At 51.2% G+C, this 25,837-nt stretch overlaps 1 protein-coding gene across 4 annotated transcripts in view; it reads left to right on the top strand.

Annotated features, from left to right (window-relative positions):
• The first annotated feature begins 6,653 nt into the window (after positions 1-6,653).
• Positions 6,654-25,837, top strand: part of MAP2K4 (mitogen-activated protein kinase kinase 4) — a 107,262-nt gene continuing 88,078 nt past the window's right edge. For 2 of the 4 annotated variants that reach the window (XM_063352016.1, XM_063352013.1), the window contains exon 1: positions 7,149-7,393. In XM_063352016.1, the coding sequence (XP_063208086.1) occupies positions 7,294-7,393 (100 nt within the window). In that variant the 5' untranslated portion in view covers positions 7,149-7,293. Of the gene's footprint in view, positions 6,896-7,148; positions 7,394-25,837 lie in introns of those variants that run through there. The other 2 variants (XM_063352015.1, XM_063352017.1) reach the window with 2 other exon arrangements.

The following is a 25,837-nucleotide window of genomic DNA, read 5'->3' as shown; positions in this document are numbered from 1 at the left end:
AGTTAACTTTGGCACCAGGTGTCTGAAAGGTTTTTTTCTCTACCGTAGAAGTAACTAAGCTGACTGAGAGCTGGCATGGCTGAAGAGAAGTAACTGTCTCCAGAAAGGCCTCCTGTTACACAGCAAGAGTGAACACCAACTCCAGGGATCCCCAGGGAGCTCGTCACAAGTGTCTCCTGTCTCACAAGGGCCATGAACAGATGTGGCGCTGGGTGTCATGGCTATGCCATGGCTTGGAAATTTGGTGGTGTTGAAGAACCACAGGTGTAGGGGAGGGACAGTGAGTCAGGGATAAGAGGAGACTTCTTTCTTTTCCTTGCCAAGAGATTGGGATTTAAATGGAAATTTATGTAATGACTCAATGGTCTAGAATTAGTCTTGCATTTATGAAGAGATTCAGTCTTTTTGTGTTGTCTGGAGAACCAAAAGCATATTACTCAGAAGAATAGTGCTGCTTCATCTTTCGCTGATCATTTATGACCAAAAGTGATAATTAGTGATGAACTGAAAGTGGGCCCTTTAGGAATGTTTTATCTACCACATCCACCCCTGAGTCTCTGTCAGATCATTTCTCCCACTGATTTCAGTGACAGCGTAATACAGTCCCCTCAGCCCCCAACAGAATTAAATCTTGCTGAACTGTTATGCAGAGGACATGTGAATGTGTCCACATTTGTGGAGAGGATTAATGCTCGTCTTCTCCTCTTATGTTCAGCTGAGTCTTTCCTTGAGCAGGTTATGAGAGATGAAATTACTGCAGAGAAAGTCACAGAGAAGTAAGAGCCGTCTTTGTAAATGGCTGCTATTGTTAGAGCTCCGCTGAGTAGGCTTTATGGTTCATAATAATCGTGTTATTCTGTACATTAAACAACTGCTGGCAGCTGCAGGCAGAAAAGCAGGCTATGTTCACTATAACTAAATCCCTCATGACATTTAAATTGATTCACATTCCCATCCTGAAGCCCAGGAAAATTAAACCACTCTCTACAGGCGCCCTTAAGAGTACAACTTTCCTGTTCACAAGCACTCTGGGAAGGGACTACAGATGCTTAAAGGAAAGGTGGGGAACAACACATTTTGTTCTCTTATCAAACTCAGCCTGACGCATGGATTAGCAAGAGCAACAGTCCAAACGTGCCTGCAATTTCTCAGTGGGTCCCCGTGGAGCCGCACTCCCTCACTGGGGCACCGCGAACTACACCACGCTCCTGGTTGGGGTTTCTTAAGCAGGCAGGACCTCACTGGAGAGCACTCAGCGACATTTGTCTCTGTGCTTTAACCTCTGTCCCCAGATCTTCAGTCCCTTCCCCGCACCTCGGAAGGCGCAGAGCTCTAGTAATGAGCCTGGTAATGTGCTCTTGTGACGAATCACTTTCGTGCTTTGTTTCCAGGCCCAGGATAAGCTTTTGAATGCATTTCTAAGGCAGGGGAGGTATCTCAGGGTAGAAAATTGACATGTCAAGGACTAAAAAGTAACAGCGGTGTTAATAAGAGAGAAGAATGTAAGAGAACAGTGTGTTTTTCATTAGAGTCATTTATACAATAGGAAAGTAAAAGCAGAGAAGCTTTTCAGGCACACCAGTTCTTCTTTGTGTGGGAAACAAAACCCTGAATTACCTTCCGTTTTTTCCAACTGATCTTGTGAAAAGTCAGCTGCAATGGACTCTATGGCTCTTTCATTCATCTGGTCACAAGCCACTGAGCAAACCCATACACCCCCCTGGTTTCTGTGCTGCTCTTTGCCGCAGCACCGGTGCTGGGCTGCAGGTCCGCAGGGGAGACCGCGACTTCTGGAGAGCAGCTGGGAGAAACTGGTGGAGACTGGGAGAGAGGCAGAGAAACAGCCGGACAGGCACGTCCAGGGCCCTGCGTGGGGTGGGACAGGACTTCAACCAAGGGGAAGGGGCTGGCAGAAAGCAGCTCCTCCTGGGCACTTGGGAGGGACAGCACGGAGGGTTTGGCAAGTCTGTAAGTGACCAAAGTTCAGTGGCACAAGAGCAAGAGAGGGCAAAAGGCCGGTTCGTCTCCTGTGAGGGCAGGGTGGGAGGGAAGGGATTGCTTCACCAACCAGGGCATCAGATGCTGTCTCATTCTCTGCTGCTTTAATTCAAAAGCAATCTGGCCATAGTATATATTTAAGAAATAGAAAGGTTTTTCAGTGGTTGGTGTTCTTACTCTAAAGAAAAGGTCGAGGCTGTTCACTTTAAAGCTTTACCAACTACCACGAGGACTTCCTATCACCACCCCCGCCATGGACAGAGGAGACTTCTCTGTCTGAAGAGAGTCTCCAGCAATACTGCTTTCTCCCACAAGAGGGAGGCCAAGAACATTTAGTACCCCTGAGTATAATTAGAGCTACCTGAAAATTAGTTCCTCAATATTAGGTAAAACATTTTCCCTCCTTACGCCTCTCTGGGGTCTGCTGCTCCGCTCATAGAAGCCCAAGCTTATCAGCAGTTCAGGAACTTCGCCTGTAAAGGCCAGAGGTGATAAAGGCATCTGGAACACAAGTCTGGTGAGGAGCAGCTGAGGGAGCTGGGGGTGTTCAGCCTGGAGAAAAGGGGGCTGAGGGGAGACCTTCTCGCTCCCTGCAGCTCCCTGAAAGGAGGGGGTAGCCAGGGGGGTCTGTCTCTTCTCCCAGGAAATGGCCTCAAGTTGCTCCAGGGGAGGTTTAGGATGGATATTAGGAAAAAATTCTTCACTGAAAAGCTTGTCAAGCGTTGGAACAGGCTGCCCCAGGGAAGTGGTGGAGTCACCATCCCTAGAGGGATTTAAGAGATGTGTAGACGTGGCGCTGAGGGACATGGTTTAGTGGTAAGCTGGCAGTGCTGGGTTAATGGTTGGATTTGATCATCTTAAAGGTCTCTTCCAACCATATGATTCTATGATTCTAAATGAGAGTATTGCAGGGACGGACCCAGCAGCCAAGCTGTGATGTTAGGAGAGCCAGGCTGCTTCCCAAGAGCCTGTACCAGAGATGTTACTGAAGCATTGCCAAAGCCACGCACCCCAGTGACCCACTCCATAACAGCACTCATCCTTGTGGACACTGATGGCACTGCCGGGAATGACAGCAGATTGGTTTTGACCAGATCAAAACTGGTGAAGAGGCTCCAGGTGGACAGGGGAGAGCTCGGGGGCTTTGCTGTGTGTCCTGGCCCCAGGACCCTGACTGCAAGTCAAAGAGGGACATGTGGAAATAAATGTATGGTTACACAGCTGATAACGCCAAAAAAGCTTTGGTTTTAATTGCCTTACGGAGTGGGTCGGGTGCCATGAGCAAGGGAAGGACAGAGCCCCCCTTACTGAGACGGGGAGGAGCTCCATCTCACCTGATTTACTGACTTTGGGGGACATATGTCTAAAGTGTCTGACAGATTGACCTCCTTCTCATCCTTGTTATAATCCTATATTAACCACCTTCTTCCTACCTCATTAGTTTTATAGAGCTCACCTAAATTGATCTTGTTTATGCTTTGTCAGCTGCTTTCTTTAATCCTAATTTAAAGTCCTTCTCAATTCCCGAAAAAGGTTCTGGAACAACTCGTTAAACAAGGCACCTGTATGCAGCTGGACTACAACAAGGGGACGGACAACAGCCGCCGTGAGCTCAGCAGGAGCAAGTGCTGACAAACCAGCCTGATGTCCTGCTACAGCACGATATTTTAGGCATAAAGTGAAAGGTAGCAGATGTCATACATGTTGACTTTGGGAAGGTTTTTAACACTGGCTGTCCTGACCCTCTCCTAAGAAGATAGGACCACATGGTGAGTGCAAGACTGGTGAGATAATTGTACCTCAAGTGCTAATTACCAGTGGTTGTCAAAATGGAAGGACACGTTTTGATGCCACATCTTTTTAATTACTTTAGTTAACAGCCTGGATGATTAACACCCATGATTGCCTTATTAAACCTGGAAATTACTGCAAGCTGTGAAGGACAGCAAAAACGACAGAATTCAGCACTAAAGTGACCAATGGGCTGAAACTGATGAGGCAAAATTCAACAGGTATAACTTCAAGAGTAACCTTTATGACCAGTGAGCAACAAAAATACAACAGAGGGAACAACTTGGGTGGATGCAGTTTTTCAAAAAGGGGTCCAAGGTATAACGGAGGGCAAGCTGAACACCGGGAATGGGAAAAGCACCACACCGGAGCCTACGAGCCAGGAGCGTGCCCTCCAAGACAGGCTGGAGTAATATGCCTAGCTAGGGAGACTGTGCTTCAAAAAATACAAACCAACAGGAAAAAAAAAGTCAAAGAGGGTCAGTGAGGAGGCTGGGAGGCACAGAAACCATGAAGAAAGGCTGAAAGAATTGAGCTGATGTAGTCTGTAGAAGAGAAAGCGGGAACAAGGAGAGGAAGGGAAACATTGCAGTCATGGAGGGCCTAAAAGGTCATTTCAAAGAAGGCCACAGCAAGCAGGACAGGATATAAAGGATTTCAGCTCAGACAAAAAAGCTTAAGTTAGCCTTTCAGATAATGTCAGCATAGAAGTGTGCCAGAACAGATTGCTGAGGGATGGCGCAATCTCCATCACTGGAGGTCTTTAAGAACAGGTTTCACAAACATCTGTCAGGACAGGTAGTGTTGATCCTCCCAGATTTGCAGGGGGAGCAGGATAAGCAGTACGATTTTACCTAATTGTGAGCAAACCACATACAGGTGGCACCAAGCAGAGGTCAGCTGTCAGCTTCTGCCAGTGTTTGCCAGCCGGCGGTGGGTTTCTGCACCATGGCCTGCAAGATGCCAACTTTGGAGCTGCACTGTCGGTGAAGGCAGAAGAGAAGGCTTAAGGAAAGGGAAAAGAAAGGAAAGTTGTGGAACTATGGGTGGGGGGAATGTCTTTTGCATCAAGACCTGGACTGCAACCCCTCCCCAGGAGTTTAACTCTCAGCATTTAAGGCTAGTTTTTCTGGTAAGAGTAAGCAGTTTAATAAGCATCAGGTGGCTTTGGAGCACTTTGGAAAAAAAAGCTGGGAGAAGCCTGGGCGGGTTGGGTGAAGAAATAAGTCTTCACTCTTTCCCCTGGGGGCTGTTTTAGCCAAAGATTTTACTTTGGTCCCCACCTAAGCTACCTTACGGCTGTGCTGCTGCTGTGCCTGACCACGTCCTGGAGCCATGACCCAGACCCTGACCTGGGGACTTGACTTAACCTCAGACCTGCCTCATTGCAATAGACTTGTCTGGAGTCCGGGCTGAACCTGGTTCCTGCCATGGGACCTGCCCTGCTCAGGTCTGGGCTCCTGCCGCCGAGGCTGCTGCCCATCCACTGTTGACCCACTCCGTGCAGAGTCAGCCGTCCTTGGTGCTCCCTGGCATTTCGTAGGTGGCACGTAGGGTTGGGATCCCACTTTGTGCTAGGTGTTGAGGTGTCCCATATGGGAATACGGGAGGAGAGGATAAGGGCACACCTCCACCGGACATGCGTGCTCATGCTGCTGCATGCCGTGGGGCCTGTGGTCTTTGTTACAGGCTCTGCCAGGCACTGGCACTGATTGTTACCACCCGTGCTGCCCACACAAACCACATTCAGGAAGGGCTGTTCTTGTGGGAAGCTCTGGGTGCAAGTGCTTCCTGCTCCTCTCCAACCAAAGCAGTGGAGGGGACAGCTTTGAAAGAGTCAGCAGTGTGCCCAGAAAGAGCAGAGGCCAGGGTGGGACAGTGTAGGGTAGCAGCCTAAGTTCAAACCTAGCAAATAGGCTACTGGGATTTTGGGCCGAGTGGTGAGGAGGTGATGGTGTTCCCCGAGGCCAAGAAAAGCTGCATCCCTGACAGGGAGGAAGATGGCTTTGCTGGACTAGCAGGAGTTAGGAGGATAGAGCAGAAAGAGGGAGGTTGTCAAGACCAGCTCTGCCCCCTTCGCCCCGTTCTCCCGTCTCCTGACAAAGGCGAGCTCTGCGGAGCATGAGATATTCACTGGAGAGCAGGGTTTAGGCAGAAGGGTGGGCTCCTTCTGTGCCCCAGGGACTACTTCTTGGGTCTCAACCCATTTCCCTGAGCCCACGTGCAGGTGAGCAGGGAAACCAGAAGACTCTAGGACGGGAGATGTTTTCCCAAGCTCAAAGCACAAGAGGAAAGAAAAATCTTGGCCTTAACATGAGGTGAGATAAATAAATATGAGCTGAGCTGGAGGAGAAAGAAGAAAAAAATGAGGGCCGGAAGGGGAGGCAGCTCCTGCCCCAACCCTATTCCCCCCATTGCATCTGCACTTGCACATAAGGTAATGGTTTTGAGCTTCTGGAGGCACATCCAGTGTATGTTCAGGACTTGAGGTATTTGCTCCATCACCACCTTCATGAGAAGCACGGAGAAGGCTGGGCAAAGGAGAAGCAGGGAAAGAGTCTGCATGCTGCTGTCTAGCACTCGGGTGTCCAGCTCTTTCATCAGCGGATCTCAACTCATAGAGGAGGTCATTATTATTTCTGTTACACAGATGAGGAAGCAAGGACTCTCATAGGTGAAGTGACTTGCCCAAATCATGCAGCGGCTGGAAAGAGATCCCCCCGCCCGCCCCCGAGAGATCTCTGGGGGACCCTTTTCGCTGCTCTAATTCCTGGCATGTGCTGTGCCTACGACTAAGGCTGTAAGTTCGCTGGAGTTAGAGGTTGGATCAGAAACAACGCGCTGGAATGAACAGCAGTGGCTAAGGGAGGAAAGAAAAAGCGGAGGAGATTGATGGTGGCAGAAAGGGGACGATGCTCTGGGCATCATGGAAACCACAGGAGGGAAGCCATGCCCTGCGGTGGGCAGGGAAGAGGTCTCGGGGAAGACATGAGAAGTTTGCAAGTAGCTGCTTGAGTGGGAGGAGAAGTCATGGGTGAAGATGAGGAATCCGATAAAACTGCCTGGACCAGCCACCGGTCCCCAAGGGCCCTCCCGGAGCTCGCAGGTGGGAGACGCGGGAGAGCGGCCCGGGGCTGCCGGGCGGAACGCTGAGCGCTGCGGGCGCAGGGCGCGGGCGATGCCCCCCTGCCGGGGGAGGCCGGGGCGGAGCGGGGCCGGCACCGGGCAGGGGTCTGGGGGGCGAGCGCGGCCCCGGGGGCGGCGGGGGCTCCCCGCTCCCGGCGGAGGCAGCGCCCGCTCCCGCCCCCGCCGCAGCGGCTGCCGCAGGGCGCCGGGGCTGCGGGCGCCCCGCCTGGGAGGGGTTAAGCGGCGGCCCCAGCCCGGGGGCGGACGGGGCGGCTGCGGCGGCGGCGGCTGCTATACGGCGGCGGGGCTCTAGGTGTCCTGCCTGGGAGGGTCCCTGCTGCATTGCAGCCGCCGCGCTGCTCCCTCTCCGCGCACACAATGGCGACTCCCAGCCCCAGCAGCGGCTCCGGCGCCGGCGGCGGGAGCGGGCCGGGCGCGGGCGGCCCGCAGGCGCACGCCGCCGCCAGCAGCATGCAGGGTAAGCAGCCCCGCGCTAGGCCGCGGCCCGGCCGGCGCTTCCGGGCCGGGCGGCGCGCCCTGCTCTAGGCCTCGGCGGGCCGGGCCGGGCCCCGGCAGCGCGGTCCCCGCCGCCGCTCTCGCCCGGAGAACCGCCCCCCCCCCCCCCCCCCCCCCCCGAGCAGGGGAGCGCGGCGCCGGCCGCCCTGTGTCCCCGCGCTGGGCTCCGGCCCGGGCGGGCCGCGGCGCTGGGGGACCCCGGGGCGCGGCCGTGTCCGCCGTCCGGAGCGGCGCTGCCCGTGGGGATCCCGCCCCGGGGTGCCGGGCAGCGGGATGGGCTCGGGCCGGCCCCGGCCGGCCGCGCTCTGGGCCTGCCCCGCCGCTCCCCGCGGCTGCCGCCTCCCGCCGTGCCCGGCGGGCTCCCCGGAAGGAAGGGCGGCCCTGGCCGGGGCCGCCGAGGGGCGCGGAGCCGGGCGCGGAGCCCTGCCCCGGGCGGCGGGGGGAAGCCGCGGGGCGGGACAATGGCCGGCTGGACGCGGCCGCCGCTGCTCCCGGCCGGGGAGGGCTCCGCGGCCTCGCCGGGGTGCCCCGTGCAGGCCGCGGCCGGCAGCATCCCGAGGCGTCTCGGGGGGGACCCGGCCGGAGCGAGGGGCGCCAGGGGCGGCCCGTCCCCTCGCCCCGGGAGGCGGCCCCGGCGGGGAGCGGGCGGGTGGCCCGGCCGGTGTCTGCGGACGCCTGGGCCTCGGCCCCACTGGGCGGCCAGCGCGGAGCGCCCGGTCCCTCGGTGTCCGTTGGTGTGTTTGTGTGGAGGCAGATGTTTCAGTCCCAGCAGTGCAGCGGGGGACTTGTGGTTCAGTTTTGTTTTATTCTGATGGAAATTTACAGTGCTATGGCAGGGTCACGTTGCCAGGGTTCCCGCCTGCGCCTGGTGATGGTTGAGCAGTCTTGTGAAAACGGTGGATATTTATTTTTCAGAAAAGCTGCAGCTTTCAAGTTCTTCCTTTAAAGTTAGACCACTGAAAAATGCTCTCTGCTTGAGCAACAGTTAAGGCTTCATTAGGCAGGGGTGATGCACAGCTGGTTTTTTTTTTTTTTTAATTTAATACAGGGATGGTAATACTGAAGAAGCTGTTTCCCCTGTTTTGGGAACTCTTTATTTTTTTATAGAAGAAGGAAGGTGTGCTCCCTCTGTAAGAAGTGCAGGTGCTCTCAGCAAATAATGTTTGTCACAGCTGTTTGCTGTACTGTGTGTTCTGTCCTGCTAGGACAGACTGCACCAAGACCAGTGGGGACCTGTTCGGGCTGAGAACTGATCATATAAACTAAAGAGTTTGGTATACTTGGAATAAAAAGGTGAAATTTTGCTGTTTGCAGCTTCCGCCATGTGAAGCTCTCGTGTGTGCTGGATGGAGTGGGGACCTGTTGGGCCTTGGGAAGGTGGTGGTATCCATATTTACAACACCTTTGAAAAACCAGAATCCCAAACCATCTAAATTAAACACATGGATTAAAAACTTGACCATGATATGCCAAAACAGTTGCAATAAAACAAGAAATAGCCTCGTTGCAGTGCAGTTACATCACTCTGTGTTGCCCCTTGTATTTCCCCCTGACCCCTGGTTTTCATGTTAATGACCGTTACCCTGAATCCTGGGTATCTTCAGGGCTGAGAGCTGGTTTCGCACCCTGACTCCAGAACCCCTGATGCCCTGTAAGATGGAGCATCTCCATCCTTTCTCCAGGTGGAGGAAGGGCTGTTGTTTCTGCTGTAATTGGTTTTAAGTGGCTGTTTAAATGTGAATTCAGGACAGGGATGGTTTGATGATATGCAAATGCTTGTGGTGAAAGCTGGTGTTAGGGTTTGTTTAATTTTAAGGTAACCGCTAAGTATTTGGGTGTTTTGGGAGGAGCTGAGGGTGGGATCTGGAGGAGCAGGTAGCTGTGATATTGGTGGTGAAGGCGAGTTCCTGGAACCAGCGAAGAAACTCCACCCCAGGAGGACAACCCTCTGCTGCCGCACGACCGCCTGTGCAGAGCCGCGGGAGCCTGGGGGTGGGATGGGAAGGGGCTGGATGCGTCCGCAGTTTGCCAGCGCAGGCCTGGCTGCTCTCAGAGGTGGCCTTGTCCCCAGCACCTGTCCCATTGATGCCAAGGCAAGCCGAGCTGTCGCAAAGTGAACCCACCAAAAAGTGGTGAGTTGTCCGCAGTTTGGATGCCCAGCGTTTGCTCGTGGTGGGGTTGGGCAGGCGCTGGTGCAAGGGAGGTGCGGGAATGTATTGCTGGGTGGGGAGAAAAGTAGGTAGGACTGCGTCAGTGTTGATTTAATTGGCTTAAACAGTACGGCGAGGTGGAGCGGGGAAGTCATTAATCTGGAAACAGGTAATTATATTTAAAAAAAAAAAAAAAAAAGCTTTGCTCAGTTAACTTTCAGCCAGAAATGTTCTCTGACCTGGCTTGTGCAACTGCTGCTGTGAGGGAGGTGGTGGGAGCAGGAGAGGGTGGGACAGCTCTCACCGTCCTGGGGGCCGTGGCGGTTGCTCCTCTGGACAGCCATCAGAGACCGTGAGATTTGGAGGCTGTGCGCGGAGGACGCGTGCTGGGGCGGGCTGGCCGGAGGGGAGAGCCTCTTGCAGGGGGTTCCTGTTTTGTACAGGGAGTCTGCTGCCGGGGAGTTTGGCAGGGGCTGGAGTGGGGCTACAGGAGAGAAGTCTTCATGGAAGTTGAGCGTTTGGAGCTAGGGTAGCAGATCCAGAAGGTCTCTACAGGCCACCCTGTTCTGTTTTTAATTCAATATCCTACAGTGTTTTTGATATGCACAGGCTAAAGCCCTTCCAGGTGACAGTACTGAGACAAAGGGACACCTACCTGTCCTCATGCTGGGCTTAGCGTGCAGCCATGCTCCTCAAGCCTCATGATCAAGCAAGGGGTTGCTTCATGTCTTCTCACCCTTAGTGTTCTGCGTGCCCCACCTTCATGCTCGCGTCTTCTCCTGGCTAATGGCATCAGCTGTTCATGCCCATGAATCCGGGAGGTTCGTTTCTTCCCAAAGGGTCCCCCTGGCCAGTGTGTTGACGGTGCTGTGTTCAAGGCACAGCTGGCGGCTCAGAGACCAAGAAGAGCTGGAATTATAAGTATTGAAAATAGAATCTGTTTCATAATTTTTGAAATTCTTATTTGTTAAGTGAAAACTCAGTTCTCTCTGGATGCTGGTGACTGCTGCTGTGAAGAATTGTTGTCCTCCTTAGTTATGTGTTGTTTTAAAAGTCTGGGAGCAGTCCTGTATGTTTAGTGTCCTGGATGTTTGGGAAGTAGGATCCCACTTTGACAGTGATTTAAGAAAAAACAACACCCAAGTTGTAATTGGAGCAATTTTGCATTTTTCTCAATGCCAAAATTAGTAATAGTCTTTACTGCTGACATTATGTAGAAAATTACCATTTGAAGAATGGTGATGTGAATTCTAGAAAAGTAATTCATTCCAAGGCATAGGAAGAATTTTGATTCTATTTGCAACCTGTGGAGTCACTTGTCTTGCTTCCAGTGCCAAGCAAGAGCTGGAACCGCTTATAACTGGATGTTATGGGTTCAGCTCTTGCGTACGGCATTCGGGAAGACTGGAGGAACTGGGACTTCTCAAAGTACTTGCTGCTTGGTGTGCTCTGGGGTCTTTCAGAAGCAAAGCATATGTACTGTATGTGATGGTTCAGATGTACTGGGTGGGAATTCCCGACCTGTTCAGCTGGAATTTGGGATTTACGGTTCCCTTCACATGTGCGGTCCTGTCTACTCCCCCATTGAGGCCTTTGCCCTCTCTACCCTACTCCAGCCGTAACCGTTTTGTTTTGTTTTTGGCAAAAATCAGAGAAGGTCCGTACCTGGTCAGAAAGACCTCTGTGGATACAAGGAAGGAGCCTGGGCTGGGAGGTTGTCCAGGGGTGTATGTCTGAGCGCATCAAGAGACTAACTAGAGTGTCGCTCTCGCCCTTGGATGCTGGTCAGCACGTCAGTGATGTTCTGGAGCTGGGAGATGGGTTTCTGCCTACATACAAGGAAGGTATGGGCTCTGTACCTTTCTCTGCCCGGTGGAAAAGAGTTTCTGGGAGGCTTTTTGAGAGGTCAAGAATCGTTGTGTTTGGCAGATGAAAGAACTAGTGAGTGCTGTGGTGGACTTTGTTGGTCACTGTGGTCAGATGAATTTGGTGTCAGTGTGTAACCTACGCTGTGTCTCTGGGGTAGTCATAGTTACTTCAGACAGCACTATCAAAAGCAGAATATTACTTGAAACAGTTTGTGGGCATCACTGTGACTGGTACAATCCTTGGCACAGGAATTCGGTAAGAGATGCCATGACTCCTGTATCCTCCTCATCCTGTTAGTGTCACTGCCTTTGTGAGTGCAAGGAGTGACCAGAGCAGCTCCTCTCCCCGCTGCTGGAGGTGCTCCTGGACGCAGGCCTGGCAGGAGGAGAGGGATGAGATGTTGATGCCTCAATATTGAGATGGTGGATCTGCCGGGGCGCAGTGTGGGCACTGTGGACTGTTCTCTCTGAGCAGAAGGCCATAATGGATGGGGAAAGTAGGAGGAGCCCCAGCAAACCTGGTGATTTGCTTAGGGAACCTCAAAGAGGGGAATTCGGGGAACAAGAGGACAGTGGGGAGGTGGAGGGTTGTGAAGCAAAGGGAGCAGCAAGCCTGCAGCAGGTTAGGTATGAAGCAATGTATGAATGGTCTGGTAAAATGAAACGTGATGTAGATAAGAAAACAAGGAAGATAGACAAGAACAAGATAAGAAAAGAGGCGGGGGCTGGAGGGGAGGATTAATCCTTGTCCTCAGTAGGTAAACTACGTGTTATCTACGTATTAATTACCTGTTCTTGTTCTAATGTAGGCAAAGTTAGTTGTATCTCTAGCGGGTGGGGGCTGATTGAATAAAATCAGAAGATGACTGCACTTACTCTTGCCCACAGTGGAATTATAAGACTGGTGTGTGTCAACGTACGCTGCTGGTGCAAGTTGACACTGGCAGATTTGTCAGCTCGATGGGTGTATGTCTACTTGGACACGTCTGCATGTATTCTGGAAGGTAGAGATAGTTGTGCGGTGAGCAAACCGGTGTATTTCAGTTCATTTGTGCCTAGCAGTTTATTCCTGTGCAGCCTCTCTGCCAGGATATGGCTGACCGTATCAGCTTTGTGTTGGAGCCTTTGTGCACACCTGTGGGGGCAGGACTGTATTTATACGTAAGCATATGTTTTTCCATTTCAGCTTTCCATTATGGTTTACTTGTAATCAACTGACAGTCCTAATGTGTATGTTTTCCTGGTAAAGGGGCAGCCCAAAATTACTGGTTAGTCTCATCAGATGCTGGGATGCTTTTTCAGTTATTTGATGCTGATTTCAGGGAACTGACAGGAGTGGAAATAGCACCGTTGCCTGTCAAAACGAGGGCTGTTCTGCCAGAGAAAGATGAGTTTTGTGAGGAAGCAAAACAAAAAAAAAAAAAACAAAAAAAAAAAAAAGGAAAAAAAAATGTGTACTTTACAAACTTGCTTTTGTTGCGGAGTCTCCTGAATTAAATTTATTCATAGTCCCAGTGTGCTTGCAGTGAAGCATTACTTACAGGAGTCTTGTGTAACCACGTTAAGCGTTAAGCTCTGCGTGTATCAAACAAACATAAACACCTTGTTAGCATCATACAGCTGGGATGCGATTGTTGCCTTTGAAGTCAGACGTCTTCTGTTGGATTTAGGTTTGATACGATTTTATGCGAGTTGAAAGAAAAATGGAGGTCTGCTTCCCGATGGGAGGAATGGCTGCTGTCTCCTGTGGGGGCCGGAAAGGAAAGATTAATGAGAGGAAGAAGCTGCGTGGGGTGTTTGTGTAGTGCTCTGCCATGCAGGGCAGGAACCGGCGGCATAATGTCCACCCAGGTGTCACTGAAGCGGTTTTATAAAGAAAGTACAAAAATCTCTGAATGTATGTGATGCTTCTGGCATCTTCTCACAGGCTGGAGTGGACTGATCTGGACCAACTTTCAAAGGCGCTGGTTGTGTTCCCCGATCTCACGTACCTTATTTAAAATGGATTGCATTGTATTCACCAAGGATACAAATGCCTCCTTAGATGTGTGTGGGTTTTGTTGCCCTTCTGCTGCGTGCTGAGACAACAGCGTCCCACTCAGGCAGGTGGGAATGGCAGCAGCAGGCTTGCTGCAGAAAAGCAGGCTGATTTTTGGCAGTTGAACCTTTTCACTGTGGTTCAGGAGTTGTCACCTTGGGGCGTGAGCTCTTCCATGGATATTCTGGTCAGGATGGATGATTATTGTGGTACGGTCTGGCCTCCTGCTTTGGAGGGATGAACAGATGTTTTGGAGATTCCTGTGTTGATCCTGGTCATTTGTGGTTGGGCTCTAACATCTCTTCTACAATGAGAAACCCTGTTCCTGTAACAGGAGAATCTGTGTCTTTAAGTCAATTGGTCCAGTAGTTATTTCATTTTTAAGTTGTTTAAGCTGGTTTTTTCTCCTTTTTTTTTTTTTGATTTGTTTCTGGGGGTTGATTGCTGGCAGAGGAGCCTTCCTCTAGCAATCTCCCCGTGCTGCTCACTTGGCCAGTGTCTTCAGTAATGCGAGTCCTGCCCTGTGTTACTGGAGCCTGCTGGCGTTCCCTGCAAAGGGCTTTTCTTTTTCTCCCGGATCCTCAGGTTTTTTTTTACATGGCAGGCTTGTTTGAGTGCAGAAGAAATGTGTGAGTGGTGGGTAAATGACAGTGCAATGCCTGTTGAGTGCTGAAAAATGTCTTCCTTTTTAAAAGATGTGTTGCTATAGCTGGATTAATTAACGTGCGGTAGTTACTCGTGGTAATTCCCTGGTGAGAGACACTTCACCTGTGTTTCTTCAGTTCCACTCATACGTAACTTGAGTACTGTGTCTCTGCTAGGCTTTGACGGTGGAATAGCTGAGGGATGGTAGTTATCCCTCCCTGTGCACGTGCTGCTCTTTGGTGGCAATGACGCTTCTGTTGGAGGCGTCTGAAACAAGAGCCATGAGGCTTGACCCTCTCAGTAAGCAACTGACTTGGATGTTTAGGGTGACTGTTAAAATACCAAAATATTTAACTGTCAAAATCAATGAGAAAGGGCTCTAAGTTATTCTGAAGTTGTTTAGTGGTGAAGTTATTGTCCGTAAAGCATAAATAGCAGGGAGAGTGCATTTCAACTCCTTCTCCTGGGCTGGGGTTGCAGGAAGGATTTGAGCAGCCTTGAAGCCCCCTTTGGTTTTCCCTCGGTCACCAGAGAGGTGGTGGAAGCCCCATCCCTGGAAGTTTTTAAGGCCAGGCTGGACGGGCCTCTGAGCAACCTCATCTAGTGGGAGGTGTCCCTGCCCATGGCAGGGGGTTTGGAACTAGATGGTCTTTAGGGTCCCTTCCAACCCTAACAATTCTATGATTCTGGTTGTCCGAACGAGACAGAGTAATTTTTGCTGTGAGCCTGCACCCTGTTTCCTCTCCTTACTCCACCTCCTTGTACCGCTGCTGAGTTGTTAGACAAGTTACCTCTGTTACAGACCTCTTGCTGAGGCTTGCTGGGTGGACTTGTGTAAACTGTATGTGAGATGCTTGGAAAAGTGCCACTGCAGGTGTCACGACATGTGGCAGACACTCCGAGGGGTATTCCTTTGTTACCAGCTTTGTATTGACTGTTGTTAGTGCCGTACCTGTAACATAGACAGCCCCTCTATCTGTTCACCTTGTAGGCCTCTCCTTTGTTGAGGCCGTGTCAGTGCCCTCAGATCATGACCGGTCCCGGCTGAGGAGGGGACAGAGCTCCCTGAGGGGTAGGATGGTGCTGTTGGGGCTGGCAGAAGGGGGGAACCCCATTTTCCCAGGCACAGGTGGAGAGCATGGTGGGTTGGCACCATCACTCGTCAGACCGTGCCTGTATGGCACGCTGGGGTATGTTCACCCAAAATCCTCTGCCTGGGGGGATTGGCCTAAGCCTAAGTTCTTTGCTCGCATCGGGAAGCAGGTCTCCTCGCAAGCTCCCGCCAGGCGCTGACGCCGTGTCAGCGGCCAGACAGCCCCATAGCTGGCGTTGCTGGCAGGGCAGAGGTGTGCGCCGTCCGCCCCACCGCCTCTGAGCAGCCTCTGCGCCCAGGCTGTCCCGCTGCCAAAGAATTCGTGCAGCCTCCCCAGCCGCCATCTCTCCGGGGCGCGTAGCTGGAGTGAGTGAGGGGCTCGAGGAGTTCATCTGGCTCCTATTTTCCTTTTTTTTTTTTTTTTTTTTTTGTGTATGTTTTTCCTTGTCAGGGATCAAGCAAACTTCCACAGTTGTATTGCTCTGGCCAGCTGCAAGTATAAGAAATCAGTGCTCTGGTGTACGATAACTTATGACTTACAAAAGCACAATATTGGAGCTAGTTAGCTTCCTGCCTGCCTTTAATCATGGTGTTTGTACCTCTTTTTTTTCTGAGGCACTTCTTGAAGATGAAGGAAAGGATAGACTGCAGGGAGATGTGCAGTGGGGCAGACTTGGGCTAATTCATGTGATTTAATACGGTAAACTCGGAGCACCCAGAGGACAGGAGGGACTCATTTTAAACAAAAGGATGTAAAAGAAGACCCATAAACTTTGTCAGCCAGATGCATTTGGAAATGGCAATAAGGAGGGAAGGGAGAATCGAAAACTTGCTCTGCTGCAGCATTTGAGTGTGCCTCGGCAGAGCTTTGTGTCGGCCGAGCGTCTGCGTTCAGGAGTCGGTATTCTGGACAGGCTGCATTGCTGACTTTGGCTTTAAACTTTTCACTTCATTTGAAATTATGTTAAGCTGTCTCTTATGGGCATCTGCAATCTCACTGAGATTTTTTTCATTCGAGGAGAGGCTTTAGATTTTGAAGATACCCATGAAGTGTGTTTCTTGGTCTACTTAGGCTGCTGTTGCTTCAAGATAAGTTCTGCGGTTTGCACGGCTGCAGCGTGTTTGTGCCTCCCTGTGGTTAGGTGGAAAGGTGCGAGCATGACTTTTATCAGATGTCATAGGTTTATTTAAGTTCCTGTGCGCAGAGTCTGTGAATTTTTGAGAGGAGACCAGGCTATCAGTAAGCAAAGCTCCTTGTGGAGATGCCTGCGCAGACCCTGCGCAGGGCATCTGAGAGATCCTTGGCCAGGATCTGCGTCAGGACCGTCATGTGGTGCTGCAGAGCATCTTCCAAAATGTGTGACCTTGACTCCTCAGGCTGTAGCCCTCCGTGGAGGGATCTCTGCTAGTGCTGTTTGTGAGGAAATACAACATGGGGTTGCCAGGCATCCGCTCCCCGGCTCCCTCCCAGCTCCGCTCTCCAGCGAGCCGTTCACGTGAATGCGTGCAATAACTGTGCTTAGCAGAGTATGGCCCATTAACTTTTGTATGAGCATCAAGGGAGATGGAGAGTATGTATATTGCACAAATTGCGTATTTATTAGCTGCTAAATTGATTTCCTCTTCTGCAAATCGAAGCCTTTGTGTTTGCCCTTTACTGGAGGCAGAGCGAGCCCTCCAGGAAGCAGACGGCTCGCGCTGGTCCTGGAGCGAACAAAGAGTCCCAGCGCCAGGAATTAGCCTGCGTTTTGAATAATTTATCTGATCTTTCTGAGGTGCTTCAGGAGATGCCCTGTGGCGTAAGGAGGACAGCTGTTGGGAGCAGACAGAGCTGAGCCGAAAGGGAGTCAGTCCTTTTATCAGCTTTTGTCTAGGTTTATTTTTTTCTGTGGTCCAAAAAGGGTTTTATGGTTTGCTTTGGACCTAATTCTCTGGAAGCGGTTCTCTGAACTGAATTAGCCATCACTTTGCTTTTGGACCAGAGAGCAAAGTGTTTGTACTTTGAAGAGGTTTGTGGACAGAGATAAAACAGTTTCCTTTTAAAAAAACACACGGCTGTGTTGCTTTGACCCGGGAGGGGTTATGGACTAAGATAAAAGCATTGCCTTTGGAAATCCCTTCTGGGGAGCGATGGGACCGTGTCTAAGTTTTCCTGTAAAGCCCAGTTCCCCTCCTGAACGGTGTCAGTTCAGGACCTGGTCTCATGTCAAACACTGGAAACCTCGCCCTACCTTTGATGTCCTCTTCTTTCCTCCAGCCCCGCTCAGAAAACCTGGATGGCGGAGGGCAGGAACGGGGAGGATGATCAGAACCACTTTGTGTAGGGCTGGCCAAGACTGGTGGCCCAGAGCCGAGGATAGACGTGGGAGTTTTGTCCTTTCTTTGAGGTACTTCTTGCCTTGGGGTGGCGGGAACAGTCAGCGTGTGTAAACTGGGGTGTTTGGATGTCTGCTTTTAAAGCTGGTTTCCTCACTGATTTGTGGAAAAGTAGAGGCCAGGTCTCTCCTTTCTGGTCTGATGTAGCCCAACTGTCGTGACTGGAAAGGGTGACTGTATGGTATAAGTGCATATGCAAGTTTATGCAAAGGAGTTGTGAAAGAGCTGGGATGTCTATTGGAAGAAGAAGGGGTTGGGTGACAAGGTCCGGAGACGCGCTGCTGTAGGCAGCAGCTTGGCAGTTGAGTTCTTGCTGCACTGGCGGCACACGCTGTTGAATATCTGAACGAGCTTGCCAGCCTTCTCCTGGAAATGCAAAATCCATTTTAAAAATATGTTTCTAATTAATTTATTTATTTTTGAGAAGTGTTGGAGTAACATCCTGGAATTTATCTGCCCAGCTGGTTATACCAGAGTTGTGGCCAAATACGTTTCCTGGAGGTTAAGCTTTGCCACTGTGCATCAATGCTAGACATCCTCGGGGCTGAGAACAAGAATTTACTCTCTGGCCTGTTCCAGTGGCTTCATCCCTGCAGATCCTGCCGACGAGGAACACAGTGTAACAAATGGGAGAAGCATCCTTTCGGCAAGCACTGAAGTGGCAAAGATTCAGAGAGGAGTGGTGGGAGCTGGTGTCTGTGGCCCACGAGTGTCTCCAGCGCAAGTGTACAGGGCTCAGCTGGTTTCCCCATCAGGGGCATGATTTGGGATCCTCTGTGACTCGAACTGCAAATTCCGAGTCTGATTTGTCAGTATGGCTGCTTTTTTTCCTGCCCTACAAAAATAAACTGTAAATGAAGAATGTGTGAATGCAGGGTTTATTTCAGTGAAGACGTTAAATGTTTCTGGGGCTGGTCATTTGCTTTAATATAGATGGGTCTTAGTCACGACTGACTTGAACGGGAGCCCGTAACTGAACTGGCAGGAGGGAACCTGCTTCATCGCTGAGCTGCCAAAGGTCTGAGCTGCGCCCTGCCTCGTGCCAGGGCCCTGTGCTGCTCACAGCACCTGGGACGGAGTCCAGGAGCCGCTTGTCCATGGTGCTATTTCCATTTAGTAAATAGAAGCTTTCTGGGAAGGTTTGTGTTGGGTTTCCCTCTCAAACCTGATTAATACTCTGACTTCTTTGGCAGCGAAGCTCTGACTGCCCAGCGTTCGTGTCCTCGGAGTAATCCTGTGCTGGCACGTCTTGGGTCTTTGAGACCCAAACCAAACACAATGAATGCTCTGTGGCGATGTTCTTCAACCGGTTGGTTGTCCACACTGTGGAGCAATGTGCCAAACTGTGGATGTAATAATACTGGGGTCAAAATCTTGCTGTCCCTTCGGGCATCGCGTTCAAGAGGTGTGTGTTTAGCAACCAGTATTGGTTGCTCCGTGGCAGCTGAACTGGTGGAGGTGAAGGTTGGGTCGTCTTTGCCCAACCTGGCGGGAGCTTCTGCCGCTTTGCTGCCCAGCAGGAACAGTCATTGACTCATGTGCCAGGAGAACAAGCGACTCTCAGTCAGTGTTACCTCCGGAGAGGTCCACGGATGACTAAGCCGAGTGTCCCCGTTCACTGCGGGTTATCACAGCGGTCTCACAGCAATAGTTTCTTCCAAATTTTTACCCATAGTTAAAGTCTGTAAGCTGCCGCTGTGACGTGCTGGAGGAAGAGGCTGTTCCAGGTACTTTGGATGTTGCAGAAGTGGTAATTGTGAACAGATCTTGCACGTGATCCTGTGAAGTAATTTTGCCCAGTGCTTCAGAGGAGCAAGGTACTGGTATGTGCTAGAGGAAAAGTTCCCTCCATCCCAAGCCTGGCAGTTGTTTTGGGAGGCTATGAGTTTGATATGCTCTGGTCCGTGCTACGACTCAAAGACAAAATCCCTTGGAAATCTCCTTTAAAAATAAAATAAAAATAATCATGGAATGAAGACGCAATGAGAGAATTCTGTCTGGTGCTCCCCGCTGTGTGCGCAGACACCACGCTCGCTCTGCGTGATCGGCTGGAGCCCAGCTCCTACCGTAAGCCCTTCACTCCCCCCTTAGCGCTACTGGCAAGCCCAAGAAATCCTAGCACAAGTTTAATATTTTATCTCCAGTAGTTATCACTTTCTACCTCATAAGTAAGCATTTCGAGCTCCTTTTTAAAAACAGTTTGGACTCTGCTTTCCAGAAGACAATTTCAGTCATTAGCTGGAGATGTTCTTTCAATTGCCAGGCTGCGGTGGTTTCGTGACACTGTGTAGCTGTTGATCTGTCACCTACAACATGCATGCTGCCGCCCCCTCCGTAAGGCCTGTTTCTTGGAGGTGTTTCAGGGCGGGATGGCATTCCTGCCCTGGCATGCCTTGGGCTAGGCAAGGAACCAGCCTCTGCTGCCCTTTCCAGGAAACGGATGCTCTGTTCCCGCTGGTGGGAGGTTATTTGTGGTGACTTTGGAGTTCGCTTTGAATCTTGAGTTTACCTACGGCCTCACACAGGGTGGAAGATGTGGGCAGCAGGACCAGGCTGATGCCTCCAGCTTCCCCGTTCCCCTGGGCAGCAGCACCAGAAGCAGCCCCCAGCTGGGGATTGGCCGCGGGCAGAGATGAGCATTGCACGGCTGATACAAGGGGGGCACCGAGCAGCTCCCACCTTCTCAGCAAAAAATCGTGAGTTCTGCTGTAGTGGAGAAATCGCAACATCTTAATCCAAGGCATTGCACGTTCAGTTTTCTCTGGGGTGATGGCGAGCAGCATTGGCTCTGGCCATAAGCTGTGCGCAGATGGCTGTGAAGGTGGAAGACTTTCATTTGTGGCGCTCTGACACCTCGCGAGAGCCAGGAGGACCTTTTGGTGTTTTTGTATGGGACAGTCAGATTTTTGTATGCAAAATTGGTGCATGAGTTCCTTTTTTGGGGAGCTCTGAGGGAGAAGGAGTTAATGGGGACAAGGGCAAGGGAAGAAGATAGCTGGATCTGTGTTGGGGCTACTGGCTGATATTTTTGCAACAGTCTTCTGTTACCCAGCGTGAGACCGTGGGGATTAGCTGGGCAGACTCCCAGGCTCCTTCCGTACTGAAGACCCGCCTGCCCTCCGCACAGCGGTAGAGCTTTTTTCCGAGGACTTTCAAAATCCAGCGGAGTTGGGGACTTTTGTTGAGAGACTCTATGGTGCTTATTTCTTTAGAGAAACTTTCTCTTTGCCCCTAGTTCTGGGACTTCGAAAGAATGAAAAGACTCATATTACCCCCCCAAAAAAATCGTGTCTGGCATAATAGCTTATAATAACATGATCTAAAAGGAAAGTAAGGAGATGATCAGAAAGGAGGGGCTTTCCTACCCATCACGTGATTAGCTGATGCATTTCTTATTTTCACTAATTGATTTATATCAGTATTTCTAATAAGATTTCAGAGCCTTTAAATTGGCATTAGTAGACTTCTACGGCTAATTGCAGTTACGGTTCTTGCTTGATTATTGCCCTCTGAACATATTGCCAGCCTGCTGCGGCAGCTTGCTTGTTATTTTTCAGTTTTTATACATTCTTGTAGAGAGAACCAATTGAAAAAAAACACAAATTAAGTCTGTTTCAGGAGGTTGTGTAAGTTGTAGCTGCTGGTGTGAGGGGACACCAGGTCTTGTGAGACTCATGGTGAAGTCCAGAGCTGGCAGTCGTGCTGCTGGCTGGGACCCGTGGGGGGAGACAGCAAGGCTGGATTTTTTTTTTTTTTTTTGGTGTCTCCATGGTGTTGGATTACATAGTTTTTGTGCACTTCTCCTTACTCAGAATCAAAAATGTCCCGTATTTTTTGTATCGGAGGTTACATTAAATTCAAACATGCCTGCAGCACAGAGGGTGTGTTTTGCGAGCTAGAATGGTCGCCTGGGTCAAGCCCTTAGGCTGGGTGATGAGCGCAGACCTTCCTCCCTGGTGGATGATGTTTCTTATTCTGGTGGCCAGCAGACGGTGATGTGCTCGTGCTCTTTTTGCTGCGTGCTTGGCACATGCGCGTGTGCCATGCTGTTGAGGCGCTGAAGTTCAGAATCTGTCTCTAGGTGCTTCTGAGCAGCGCTGGGGAAGCTCCAGCCAGGTCCCCCCTCTCTGGGTGTCTTCGTAGCTTTACTTGCCACATTATGAGGTGAGGGTGTGGAGACAGCAGAGATCATGTTTGCTGTGGTAGTGCGTATAGCTGACATCCCGTACGGCCACGATGAGAGAGGTGATTCTCCCCCTCTACTTTGCTCTGGTGAGACCCCACCTGGAGTATTGTGTCCACCTCTGGAGCCCTCAGCATAAGAAGGACATGGACCTGTTAGAGCGGGACCAGAGGATGCCATGAAGATGATCCGAGGGCTGGAACCCCTCTGCTGTGAGGACAGGCTGAGAGAGTTTGGGTTGTTGAGCCTGGAGAAGAGAAGGCTCCAGGGAGACCTTATGGCGGCCTTCCAGTCCCTGAAGGGGGCCTACAGGAAAGCTGGGGAGGGGCTGTTTGCAAGGGCATGTAGCGATAGGATGAGGGGCAATGGTTTAAACTAGAGCAGGGCAGGTTTAGATTAGACATCAGGAAGAAGTTCTTTCCACCGAGGGTGGTGAGACAGTGGCCCAGGTTGCCCAGAGGGGTGGTGGAGGCCCCATCCCTGGAGACATTCAAGGCCAGGCTGGATGAGGCTCTGAGCAACCTGATCTAGTTGAAGATGTCCCTGCTGACTGCAGGGGGTTGGACTAGGTGGCCTTTAGTGGTCCCTTCCAACCCAACACATTCTATGATTCTATGATAATGTGTTGTGCAGACTTAACGTGGCTCATACTGGTTCTGGGGTGACGGATGGTTCCGATATAAACATCCTAGAAGCAGTCAGAGGGAATACCCATCTCCATTGTCTTGGTCAGCAGTGGGCCAGGGCTGGTCTTGGCTCTGCTGCTGGCTGGACACCTGCTGCCCGTCACAGAATCATAGAATGGTTTGGGTGGGATGGGACCTTAAAGCCCATCCAGTGCCACCCCCTGCTCTGGGCAGGGACACCTCCCACTAGACCAGGTTGCTCCAAGCTCCATCCAGCCTGGCCTTGAACACCTCCAGGGATGGGGCATCCTTGGGTGGCCACTGTGCCTGAGGGAGATACCACTTGCAGGCCCTGCTCCAGGTGCTCGGCACGTGGTTGCAGGGAGCCCTGTGCTTCCCATGGCTGGAGTGATGTCAGATCCCTTGAGCAATGCTGCCTTTCGCCTGCCCTTAATTTGTCAGCTTCAAAGGTAAACTGGTCAGAAACAGCAGCCTGTGCCTTCCCGAGAGCGCCAGGGTGCTAATTCCCCGTGCACGCGCTTTAGTGCCTGCACCACCGCAGCCTGATAGATCGCATGTGGCTCTTGGGAGTGTTGGTGGGTCGTTGTTATGCAGAAAACCTGTAATAATTTGTTGTCGTTTAGACAATTATTCTGTCACCCGATGACCCCTCCCCACCCAGGAAGGGGAACCAGGGAAAACAAGGAAACACAATGGTTGACATGTAAATAGATTAAATAGGGTAAGACTAAATAATTAACAACAAGAATAAAGAACCAGTATCAATCCCAATACTAATATAAGGTATACGAGGATTATACCCAGCCCATTCCATCAGCAGAAGCCGTGCGCTCCCAGGCGGGACAGCAAACGTGGGACACTGCTAGCGCTGCGGCTGCAGGAGGAGGGAAGGGCTCAGGGCTCCGGCACCGGGGCGAGGAGTTCTCAGGATGGCAGCCATCAAGGGAGAGAGAGAACTTCGCAGCAGTGTTTCTAATTTGTATTGAATGGGATGTTCATGGTATGAAATAATCCTGTTGTCAGCTTGGGTCAAGTGCCCGGGTCTCACTCCTCCTCATCCTCAACACTGAGACCTTGAAACCCGCACCCCAGAGCTGGCTATAAGGTAGATATTTTCACTAATTCAGGCACTGGAGTCTTCTAAAAGTGCAGTTTTCCCAAGCATTAGAAGAGAAGTTAGTCCAGTGTGGCTCAAACCAGGACAGTTGTCTTCCCTGCTGAGGCAGCTGGAGCTTTGCCATGGTCTGTCCCTCATATCAAGCAATGGATCCGTACCCAGGTCTGAAGTGACGTTACTCCTGGTGTCACCTTGGGCTCGCTGTGGAGGGGACGCAGCTCTGGGCAGAGAGGCAGGGGGCTGCGGGCTGTGCCGCTCACCCCATGTGGACTGTCCTTGGCAGCACCTGCCTTGGGGTATTACAGTAAGTTGTAGTTCTGGGCTCCCCGGTTCCAGAAGGACAGGGAACTGCTGGAGAGGGGACACCAAAGGGCTACCAAGAGGATGAGGGGACTGGAACATCTCTCTGATGAAGAAAGGCTGAGGGATTTGGGTCTCTTCAGGCTGGAAAAAAGACGCCTGAGGGGGGACCTTATCAACGCTTGTAAATACTGAAAGGGTGGGTGTCAGGAGGATGGGGCCAGGCTCTTTTCAGTGGTGCCCGGGGACAGGACAAGGGGTAACGGGCACAAACTTGACCATAGGGAGTTCCACCTAAACACGAGGAGGAACTTCTTTGCTGTGAGGGTGGCAGAGCCCTGGCACAAGCTGCCCCGAGAGGTGGTAGAGTCTCCGTCTCTGGAGACATCCCAAACCCGCCTGGAGACGTTCCTGTGCCACCTGCTGTGGGTGACCCTGCTCTGGCAGGGGGTTGGACTGGATGATCTCCAGAGGTCCCTTCCAACCCTATGATTCTATGTGCCCCCACGCTGGCCAGGCGTGGTGGCTGGGGGTGGGTGCTGCCGCTTGCTGTGCCAGCTCTGATGTCTGGCTGCGGTGGCCGTGCTGGGGAGCTGGAAATGGCCTGGGCACGTGCGGCTGGACTGAATAGTTTAAAACACTACTTCATATGAGCAGGCTTAATGCAAACCTTCAACTTTCTGGGGACAAAACAACTATGTTACCACCAAACTCTCCTGGCAGAGCTGTTCTGTTCAAGTAGGCTTTTTATAACGAGCGGCAAGAAGTGCCCAAACAGCTGGAGAAGACAAGCCCTCCTGCCAGTACCCTCATCTCCTCAGTGCCTGTGGGTCCCGGTGCTGCTCCCTTGCTGCTCTGTTGGGATGTGCAGTCTCTCGGGATTGGTTTATGAAGTGATGGATCCTGACATGATGGGATTGCTCTATATCCAAAGCAACGCAGTCTAAAGTTTGACCTAAAAAAGTCATTTTATTTGTCATTTTAGAGTTAATATTGAAACATAAAAGATGATTCTTAAGTGATGCGCTGCTTTGACTTTCTGTGAATGTCTGTCTTGCTTTAGGCTTTCAGATGAACTTCTGTGAAAAGGCGCAAAGCAAGCTATGCATTTTTTTTTTTAGTATTACTGTGCTTTTTTTCATCAGTCTTGGTACTGGGAATTTTGCTTTTTCTTCCAACTAACCAGTTGCGGCAGTCCTGCTCCTAAGAGAGCCTCCATTTTTCCCAGTGCTAGTGAAGGAAAAGCTCAATTAAGGCTTTTAAAAGGTCACTAATTGCTGAGGTGGCTTTATGCCTTCAGTGTTACCTGTAAGAGAAGAGCAGCGCTCCGTGACCATCCCGGCACACTAAGTGTCGATGCAGTGTATGGAGCACTGGCGACTCACTGCCTCCTAAATTGCTAAAAAACCCACCAGCCAGGTGGGATTTGGCAGTTTGATTTGCACTTGTTAAAACGTCTGCTGAGCGAAGGCCTGCCCGCTTGCGTCCTTTTATGTGGCAGCGAGGGAGATCATCACCTTACAGGGGGAACACCCGATTTCTGTCGGAAGAGCAGGCAGCACGGGCACTGGCTCCTCGCAGGGGCCGCCTCCGGTCCTGCTTCTTCCTGGGAGGTGAGAGCAGGCAGGGAGGTCCGAGACGTTGTCCCGGGGACTCGGGGAGCTCGGTAGGATTCATCTCTGTTTTCTGTCACTGACTGAGGCTGTGCACGGCTCAGGCGCCCGCCCGGAGTACCCTCTGCGGAAGGCGAGAGATTTATTAGAAACCAAGTCTCTGCTCCCCCCACCGCCCCCGTCCCTTGTTCTTTTTAATCTGAATTGTAGAAATCGTCTGACTCTGCATTTCTTTCAATTTGCCTTTAGATTTTTTTCCTATTTACACTCAATGTACATATTTGTTACAGCTATTCTAATATCCTGGAGATTCAGTTGTTAATGTTTCTTATACAGTCGGTGTCTTCGGGTATTATCTGGGTATACTTGGGGACCC

The sequence above is a fragment of the Chroicocephalus ridibundus genome, chromosome 14 (genome assembly GCF_963924245.1).
Source record: "Chroicocephalus ridibundus chromosome 14, bChrRid1.1, whole genome shotgun sequence".
Lineage (NCBI taxonomy): Eukaryota > Metazoa > Chordata > Aves > Charadriiformes > Laridae > Chroicocephalus > Chroicocephalus ridibundus.
Note: the sequence above shows the minus strand (reverse complement) of the source record. Positions and strands in the feature narration are given on the sequence as shown.